Source organism: Anguilla rostrata, chromosome 8 (assembly GCF_018555375.3).
Source record: "Anguilla rostrata isolate EN2019 chromosome 8, ASM1855537v3, whole genome shotgun sequence".
NCBI lineage: Eukaryota > Metazoa > Chordata > Actinopteri > Anguilliformes > Anguillidae > Anguilla > Anguilla rostrata.
The window spans coordinates 53,378,070-53,388,571 of record NC_057940.1 but is presented as its reverse complement, the minus strand read 5'-3'; the positions used below and the strand labels follow the sequence as shown (position 1 = coordinate 53,388,571).

Below are 10,502 nucleotides of genomic sequence, written 5' to 3'. Positions count from 1 at the left end.
CCACCGCCCCACTCCAGTCCACTCCGCTTCTTGAGCATATCAAAACAATGTCATTGGCATCGGGGCTGAAAACAATGACCACACACGATCTCAACAAGGAGGAGGAAGAAATGTCGAATAAGTTACTGAATGCAAGGTCCCCTGCATTGCCAGACCAAAGGCTCGGCATGACTGCGGGGGGCTGGAATGGAGACTGCAGGTCATGCCAGGGCTCCTATCGTGCACTTCCCATCTGAAAAGGGCATGTGCACACTGGTTGCGAAAAGTAGGGTTCTGCTGGTGAGACGCCTTGTGCAATACGTAGGCGCATTGTTAAATATTGCGTTATTCACTTGTGTGATGCCTTATAGCACATTAAGAAGAAAAAAACAACAACAAAAAAACCCATTATGCCAAAAACCAGGTAATAAAGCAGGTTTTTGATACTTTAAAGAGGATATAAGCTGGCATTTCCTGGTCTGCCATCAAAGGTACTGTAATAATGGGGCATTTTTGGGGATTTCAGCGCCTTATCTGATACCTTGTATCTGCTCATACTCTCTCTAAACAGCACCCAGTGTCTCTACTGAGAGCTTGTTTTTCTTATGTCTGCATTGGAGCATGCCTATCTAGGCTGTTCCATAACCACAGTCATTCCTACCCCTCAATAAGCCTGTACAGCTATCTCCATATCCACCGGACAAAATCTTCACAAGAATTTCAATCTAAACACATGAAGACATTCAGTTATTCTTAGCTTTCACAAAACCCTGTATTTAGCGTGTTGGATTTCAGTCAGTTGTCATGGCCTTGTAATTGTTGAACAGAATGTGTAATGCGTTAAGCAGTATTTTGTGAGACCTTGATGTTCCAGTTGGGGTGCTCAAAGGAGGGTTTGAGAACTGGTAATACAGCCATAAGGTGACGCATTGGAATATTGGGGTGGTGTAAAAGATAAATGCACTTACCTGGGATTGCTTTAGGAAATGTCAAACTGAATAAATTATGTATGGATTATACACAGCAACGATACACTACCAGACAGGGTGGGTTGTTTCCAGACCTGGGTCAACCTGGATCTTAGCTTGTTTTGGATTCAAATACTTTTCTACACTTTACTGATCTTGTCTGGTGTATTGGAGCCAATGAAATACTCTCAAAAAGTGCAAATCCCACCTTCTGGTCAGATTGGCAGGCTCAATTACATCAGGCAAGATCAATAGAGCACAGAAAAGTATCTGAATCCTAAACAAATACGTATTTGCGTATTCTGGTCTGGTTGTTTTCCACTGTATTGTGCATATCGTTGAAGGTTTGTTTATTTCAGTTCACAGTGGATACTTATCAAACCTATGGAACAGGATTGTGGAGATAATGTCAAAAGATTACCATTTTACCCAAGAGACAAAAGCACGTCTCCCACGCAGTTGTACAAAAAAAATAAAGGAATTAATACGCATACGCACGTACACTCATGCCGACACTCACTCTCACACACAAACATGCGCGCACACACGCACTCACATGCAATAACACACATAAACACGCACATTTGCACACATACCGCACACATTAATTTGTGGAGCACTGCACCTTTAGGGACAGAACGAAAACAAACCCGAGACAATTTGGTCATTAATCACCCCATTGTCAGCCCCCCATCAAAGGCGTATGGGTTCCCTCATTACAGCACCAAGAGCCCCCCGTCCCGCCGTTTCCCCAACGTTTTTCCTTTCTCTTCTTTTCGGCAGGAACGCGTCAGGAATGCTGAAACGGCATCCTGTTTTTCGCCCGATAGCCCCCGTCGGAGAGCTCTGAGAATGCGAGATTGCGGGGACCTTTTGATGCGGGCATACTGGACAGCACAGCGCTGACAGGAAGCAGGCACGCAGGAATGTCCCCTGCTTCTGAATTACCTCATCCTTCAACGTTTTCCTGGGGGACAGCGGCGAAAACACTCGCCTGGTTTTCTTAAAGGGGGGGTTCGACATTTATGTCTGTCTTCACAAAAAAAGGAAACTGGGCTTGTGGATGCAGTGACAAAGTTTATAATGTGCTATAATGTGATCTACTGTACGCACAAGGTCATTCACCAAATAAATACATTGTTTAACTCTGAGCTTAAAAGATATTTAACTTTTCCACAGAAAAAAAAGTGCATAGTTGAATTTACCTGACACTTATCACTCAAGTTTCCCTGGCAAGGCTGATTGTTAGATGTTTAGTATGTCAATACAAATGCTTTTCGTGGGTTTCCCCTTCTGGGACATAACTTGGACTCAGTGGACACAGATACAGGTAGAGGTGGGATAAAATTTAATGGCAGCGACTGACAAGAATTTGCAGTATACAGTAATGGCAACAGCGATTCCTGAAATGAAACCCTGTGTTCTCAGAAACACCCCCCACCCCCACCAAAAATTCTAGGTCGACAAAAGAGGTTGCATACCTAAAGAAAAGTATACCGTGAGAAGTTAACACCTGATTTCTTTGTAAAAACATTCAAAAGAGGTGCATGTAAACAGTCACAGGCTTGGTGTATGTAAATAGGGGTACACACTGTCCCCAGTCTGTTGATGTTCTTCCTCATGTGGTTTAAAAAAATGCACACATATGATTTTACGTACACTTGTGAGGACTTAGCATTTTGGTTCTCTTCTGAGGTGTTGAAATCCTCAGGCTGGGACCACCACCACTGGGATTAATGGAAATGGAACAATGTCATCTGATACCGACGTATTTTGGCCTGAAATGTATGTAGCTATGATTTTTTTAGGTGAAAAGAAAACTTAACATTGAACCGACAGAATCTGTGAGTTGTAGGCAATTGAGTTTGATGTGAGTGAACAGATGCATTAAATGCAAACCACACAAGACAATCATAACGCAATAATTTAATTTATTGATAAACAGCATAAAAAAATTGTCACAAATATGTCTTTTTGACAAATATACAACTAATGCAAACATAAGTTAACATAACATAATGTAGAAAAATAAATATTAATATAAACATAAATTAAAGAGCACTTGAATGAGACGAGGATAAATAAACCAGACAAGACTGAAGAAAATCGCTTTGAGCTGCCTTGTTGCTTCCCCTGTGTAGTGACAGCAAAATTAAATAAACAACTTAAGCAAACCACGCCAAAATACGTTTGCGTCCCGACAGACTTTGCATGCATGTGCAGGTTCATTCGGTAAAACAAACATGGCTGCTTACGAAAATAGTTTTTCTTCTGACTGTAATAAGGATCATCCTTGCATTTTCTTAAATGCCATTGGGTAATTATTATTAAGCCAGAAAAAAACGCCTTTTGTTGGAAAAAAAAAAAGAAGAAAAAAAACCTTGGTTTTTAAAAAATGTTGGCACCGCTGAAATATGACGGCGAACAGAAAAATGATCTTAAAAATATTACAATATGTAATAATATTTAATCTGTTTATTTTATGTTCTGACTGTTGTGTGTTTACAGCTGCTCACTAACAAAAAACCTCACGTGAACCAGCTTCAATCGCAGATTAAATCTAATGACTTTCGAGGTTGACTTCCTGTGCCAGTGTGCCTTCTGTAACCCTTCGCCCGTAACACTGACCAGAGAGGACCTTGGTTTCTGTCTTCCCTGCTTTTCTGAGGCTTTTCGTGTGCTGAGGACGCTGCCCCCCCGAACCCAGCTAGTCGCACACAGCCGGCAGGACTCCCCACTGGGGATCTGGCTCTCTCCTCTGATACAGAGGAACTGAAGTAAAGAGCATTCTGAAGAAGCTGGAACTCAGCCGATTCCAACAACGGGGGGAAAAAAAAAAGGTGCTTGACAGTTAAATAAATAATCACACAGACACACAAAACCTCGGGTAGTTTCGTCCGCGCAAGTCTGGGCGCCAGAAACAGCGCAGCCTTAATGCAGAATAAACCCGCTGCCCTTTGCGTATCATGCTTAGATCACCCTGAGCCATAGCGTTCGATGCCAGTGCAGCTCGCGCATCGAACACCTCGATAATAAAGTCGGCCATCTTCTCGAAGACGTGTTCGCAGGTACGGGCGGGCCGAGGCTTTGAAGCTCTCCGCACGGAAAGCGGCAGAATAATTACGTTCTTCGGCGCCGTGGATAAAAGGCGAAAGCTCAAATCCCCAGCAATGCAGCTTGTCTGCATTTCCTCCTCTGCTATTTTTAAAACGCTTCCCCTTCAACTTCACTTGACGTCAAAGTAGCTGTGAGGGGGAATGTCTTCACCTGTCACCTTTATGCACGTCTATGCCAGGTCCAGATTCGTGGGAACTGGCAGTGCAGTCTGTAATGGGGGATGCCCTGCCCCCCCCCCAATTCATGACACCCCAGTTCCTCCGTTAAAAAAAAATTCCAGTCTGGGACAGGCCAGTCTGTCCTCCAGTCTGCCGCCTGTCCCATTTGATGGGGATGCCCCCTCCTCCTGCCAGAGGGAGGCACCTCTCTCGACCTCTGCCCGGCGACCTCCTCCGGGACGTTTTTGATCGGATGCCCGCTCTTTTTCGGCTCTGCCTCCCCTCTCTCTGAGCTGGTTACCGGCCAGGGGCCCCGGAACGTTTTCTCTTGGGGGCCACAGCCCGCTCCAGGGCCTGCATATTGGCCTGGACCGCCTCCCTGAGGAAAACAGCACGACCTCCGTTAGACCTCCGTGCACGCACACACACACACATACACACACACACACACGCACACACACACACATACACACACACACACACACACCCACACACGCTTGCATATGCACGCACACACACTCTCACACATGTACACACATACACACTTACACATGCGCACACACACACGCACTTCCATATGCATACACACACACACACACACACACACACACACACACACACGCTTTCGTATGCACGCACACACTCTTACACACACACACACAGGCTCACACGTCTCACGTTCACGCGCACATGCTCACACATGCCCGCACACACCCACCACACATGCCCGCACGCACACGCACACGGTTTCTAACCCGTCTCCTGCTCTTACCTGAGAGAGGTCAGCAGTTTAGCACTGGTTCTGTCCGTGTAGCGCCTGGACCGCGTGGACGGGTCGACCCGCGCCAGTTGGGGATTCTCAGAGCTGTGAAACAAAGCGCACAAACACGGAGAGGTCAGAGGCGTGCGTGTGTGTGTGTGTGTGTGTGTGAGGCTGCTGCCGCTCTCTGGAAGGAGCTGAAATGCAGGGAGTGACCCAGCAGGGTCCCCACACCACCCCCTCCCTAGTCTCTCCCCTAGCACCTTCTCCACAGACCTCCCACAAGTGTATGTCTGCATTTTAAATGAAGGTGAGCGGAACTGGCTGTGGTTCAGGGGGGTGGGGGTGGGGGTGGGGTTTACGGCCAATTTGGCGGACCCCCTCGTCAAAGCCTTTCGATATCTGCAGGTGCTGCAGTTGTCTCAGAGTGAGGCAAGCACGGTACTGTTTCCAGGGCGACCCGTGTAGGTAAACAGGCTGTTTCCCAGGCTGGGTGGTTCACACGCAGAGCTGGCAGAAGTGCAGCTCATCACAACAGAATTCGTTTGAGGAATTTAAGTCTCTGCCCAGGATTACCAGAGCAGGTTCAGGGCTGGGACTTCCCAGGGCCCTCGGGCTGTTCAGCGAACACCTCATGGCCAAAACATTTGATTAAAATACCGTCCTGATTTAGAATCCCACAGCCATTCCTCTCTCATCAGAAGGTGGAAAGAGAGAGAAAAGAAGAGAAAACAGTTCCCCGTTCACCTGTCTATGAACTTACATACAGTCTGAGAGTAATGATTCAGTCTGTGAGCACTGACACAAGCTCACTGACAGTCTGTGAGTAATGATTCTGTCTGTGAGCACTGACACAAGCTCACTGACAGTCTGTGAGTAATGATTCTGTCTGTGAGCACTGACACAGGCTCACTGACAATCTGTGAGTGACAATTCTGACTGAGCAGTAGTACTGACTAAAAGGGTAAAGCGGTAAGATGGAGTCGGGGAGGTCAGCCAGACCAGCAGGGGGGGCTCACCTGTGGTGGCAGAAGCCGGTGCAGGTGCGGTCCGCGGGGCTGGCGCACGCACAGCGGTCTGTGGAGCGTCGGCGGCGGGACAGGGGGCTGCCCAGCCCGTACGGGACGGTCTTACTGTCAGGAGAACGGGGGGGGGGAGATCAGATCACTGGGGAAAACAAGCCTGAGGACAACATAACACTAGACCACCTGATAGCGATCTGTGCAGCATGGAGGTGGGGGCTGTGTGGCACAGTGTTTGAGCAGCAGGGCTTGCCAGTTTGAGTCCTAGGTGGGGTTGCACTCTTACATTACATTTATTTGGCAGACGCTTTTATCCAAAGCAACGTACAACAGTGCATAGTCATGGACAGCTACAAAACACAGGTTCAATAAGGTACGATACTTATTTCGTACAGCTATTTCTAGCCAAGAACACAGTTTAGTTCACACAGTGAACACTATTCTGACCTAACCTCTGCAAAGCCAACTAGGCAGAAGAACAAGCTACAATATTAGGACAAATACAAATTACTCTTCAGCAAGGGGCTTGAAGCAGTACTAAAATACTCAGTTAATCAGCCAATTAAACTGCCATTAAACCAATAAATTAATCAACCTAACAAACTGTAAACAGCAATACAAGCTTATAGACAGACAACAGAGGACTGATACGTTTTCTACAAGTCATTGAATATGATTTGTACACAGTGATGCTCAGTGTTTATTAAACATTTATAGTGCGGTTCAGTTCTGATATACAGGGAGATGCCACAATTTCTCCTTGTGAATCCTGTGCCCCAAATCCCTGCATAAAGCGGTGTCCCGCACCGCAGTAGGCTCACCTTGGCGTGTTGACCCATATGATGTCGAGGTGGCAGAAGTAGATGCACTCCCTGTCCAGCCAGTTGCTGCAGGAGCAGCGCTTGGTCCGTACCCGCGGGGGGGGGCGGGGAGGAGGGCCGGGGGGGGCCCTGGTCGGAGTTCCGCGACGCGGGCAGCCCCGATCCTGGCAACAAAAAAAAAAACAGGGCAAAAATGAGGACGGTGAACCGAAATGCACCCGATTCAACAAAGTGACCGCAGAGATCGGACAGCGGTGTAGCATAGCGGGTAAGGAACTGGCGTTGTAACCGGAAGGTCATGGGTTCGATTCCTGGGTAGGGCACACTGCCGATGTGGCCATGAGAAAAGGCACTTAACCTGCATCGCTTCAGTATATATCCAGCTATATAATGTAAATGCTACTATGTAAAAAGTTGAGTAAGTCGCACTGGGTACGAGCGTCCGCTGAATGCCTGTAACGTAATGAGATTACAGTGGCGAAAGCTGGCAGGCAGGACCGTCTGGGATCTCTCCCTCGGCTGCTGTTCACGCGTTGTAAGCGTAAGCGGTTCTGCAATCGCAGACCTCATCAGCACTCATTGAGGGGTGTGCGTCGAGTGCGGGGAACACACCGCACGACTGCTGGCGGCCGGCGACGCATCGGGGGAAATGTGCCTGAAGCACTGATGCACAGAGGAGATCACCAAGAATATTCCGGGCCTGTCTCACCCAGTGAGAGAGAGAGATAGAGATAGAGAGAGAGAGAGAGAGAGAGAGATAGAGAGGCCAATGCCTGAGACAAGAATGTGCACTGAATTCCTGAGGAGTGATTGTGTCTCACCTCATCTGTCAGACAGGTGAGTAATCCCCTGCGCTGTAAACTGAGTGTCACATACAGAGAAGCCTCTCAGATTGGCGAGAAGTGACAGCACAAATGTGGCGTCTATCGCTCTCTCTCCCTCCCTCCCTCCCCCGCAGCCCTTTTCCCACCCTGTGTGTTTACATCGGCGTTTCCCAACCCTTTTTCCTTCCGCGGCGCACTTTCCAAATTTACAGAATCTCATGGCAAAACCACTCTCAGAAGCATAAAAAAATAAACACCCTGCAGCCCCCCTCCACACACGGACGCATGCACGCACGCACACGTTCTTTTGGGGTTTTAATTAAACGATATGCATTTTAATGACATTTACTTTGGCTTTTGTGAATGGGATTTGTTCATTTAAGTTTTTTAAATTCATTTGAACATTAAACATTTTTTTAAAGGATTTTTCACACGGCACACCTGACCTCGCCTGACGGTACACCAGAGTGCCGCGGCACACAGGTTGGGAAACGCCGGTTTACATGTGCAGTTTGCGGCACTAAAAAGCCGAGGAAACAGATCAACAAGGGTTCCTTCCCACTGCTGTGCGGCTGTGTGTCCACATCGGGACTGGTCCACGGGACCCAGCCCGCTAGCCTCCCATGAAGGTTCGTTCATAGCTAACACGCCTCAACGATACCTCCCATGACTTTAAAAAACTTTCTTTGACAATGTCAAAAGAATCTGTAAATATGCGTAACATGTATATATAATATGCATATTTTTAAGAACACACATGAATGAAAACTAGTGCAACATACAGGCAGCATTCACATTAACAAAATGAAGTGTGTACAGCTGTGTACTCCGCGTTCAGAGATCCAGTCGGGACTCACCTTCGGGTAGAAGCACGCAGAGCGTGACGCACAGGGCCAGGAGCGTGTGCAGTGCCAGATCCATTACAGGTGTCTCCAGTGCGGTAATATCCCAGAGTGCACAGGTGCAGGGAGACAGCGGCTCCGGCTAGCGGCTGAGCTGACAGGTGTTGGTCCGGACCTCAGCTGCCAGCCAGCTACTTATACCGCTCCTCTCTGTGACATCACCGAAGGCCACGCCCCCTCCTCCAGCTCCGTCAACACTCTACTATTCAAGCAGAGACTTTGTTTCCTTCAGGCATTCCAGAGAGCCTAGTCTGTCACCCCCCGCCACCCCCTCCAAAAAAAAAAAGAAAGAAAAAAAAGGAAACAGTCAGTGGGACACAGTAAAGAACAGGGGGAGAAGTTTGATTGTATCGTCTCTATTTCTGCCACCTGACAAAGACAGGAACTAAAACCAAGATTCGGAAAGGTCTGCTTCTTTTCAAGACTTATCGATGGGGGGGGGAAAGAGTAGGTGGGAGTGAAATGTCATCATGGACAATGAAGAGACATAGTGGATCATTCCCTAATTTTGCCTGCGCCGTGGCTCGGGCCCAGAGGACAGTGATGTCACAGGCGGCAGGAGTATCCGGCAGGTGACCCCGTCACACAGGGAGAGGAGGGCACAAGCGCGCCCACGCTCTGATAACGCCTGGTGAATCCTCCCTAGGCATCCGCCCCCAGCCGGCGCCTTTACACCCCCGGTGACCTCACTGTGGTCTGGGCAAGGCAAGAGGAGCCCACATCCGTGAGTCCGCATCTTCATGGACAGTCCAGCACCGGTGGGGCCCGTCATAAACGCACAGCGCCTCCTCGGACGGCGCTTTGAGTTTTGGGACCGTCGCCGTCCGGAGGGCAGGGGTTCCGCTGAGCCAATCCCGCGTTCCGCTCCCCGCTGAGAAGGCCAGCGTTTCGGTTAACCGATGCAAACGGAGTCCAGCGTCAGCGCTGAGTGGTGATATTAGAGTGGACCTCTGCAAAATTATGCAAAGTCCTCATGGATCACATGCCCCGGTGTTTTCTACATTAATTAACACACTATGCATCCAGTGCACTGTAAAATACACCACCTGCATCTTGTCGGCTGTTCATTATTCACAATATTACTAACCTCGTTAATATGCAACATTCAACCCGTCCTCATCTGCAGATAATATTACAGATGATGTTAGCAAGTTACGCAGTTAATAACAGCAAATGTGATGTTGTAGTGCAATTAGCATTCTTTATTTTGTAAGCCACTGGGACTGATGTTGACTCAGTTGACAGTCACATTCAGTCCTGATTAATCAGTGCGTTTTGCAATCTTCTCTTAAGTTCTTTCCATCCGTTAAAAATAAAATCCCCACTGTATGTCGTATTACTGCTGACACAATGACACAATAGCATTATCCAGAACATCAGACGCTGGCCCCTGCCCTTAAGCTTTTTTTTGTACTTAGTCGATGGAATAAAAACAACGGCATTTGATTACAGGAACAAAAATGTTTTGGAACACGGAGAGCACGCGCTGGCGAGGAAATGCCGCAGTGATGTCATTGTCCGCCGAAAACAATGGAATTTCAGGAACCCTTGACTCCTGGAAATGTCTTCTGAGTTGACTCGAACAAATATTTGTCCAGTGGGGCACACTGGCGGTGTGGACTGTGTCACAGTCATGACGCGGGGCGGACAGCGCGAGGAAGAATGGAGTTACTCGGCCATCAGAGGGCAAAAAAAAAAAATGCCCCCATTTTTATCCATTTCCTTTTCGGCCTTGCATTACCGGACAAAGGAATGCGGGACGGACGCGGCGACACAAACAACACGGCGATACGGAAAAATTCCTCAGGAATGTCACAGTCCGGAGGAATGCGTTAATCGCTTTGAACTTTGAAACCAAGGTGCTTCATATCCTCAGAGAGAGAGAGAGAGACAGAGAGAGAGCGACGCTACTGCAGTGAGGTAAACGCCAGATGATTCATTGCAACAAAAC

General features: G+C 48.0%; 1 protein-coding gene across 1 annotated transcript; it reads right to left on the bottom strand.

The window, feature by feature from the left end:
* Nucleotides 1-2,861: 2,861 nt before the first annotated feature.
* LOC135262051 (endothelin-2-like) lies at nt 2,862-8,671 on the bottom strand. Its single transcript, XM_064348841.1, is given in 6 exon segments — nt 2,862-4,601; nt 4,995-5,087; nt 6,002-6,115; nt 6,826-6,950; nt 6,952-6,989; nt 8,507-8,671. Coding segments are annotated over 6 exon segments (516 nt in total). The 5' UTR covers nt 8,571-8,671; the 3' UTR covers nt 2,862-4,519.
* Between the last annotated feature and the right edge of the window lie 1,831 nt (nt 8,672-10,502).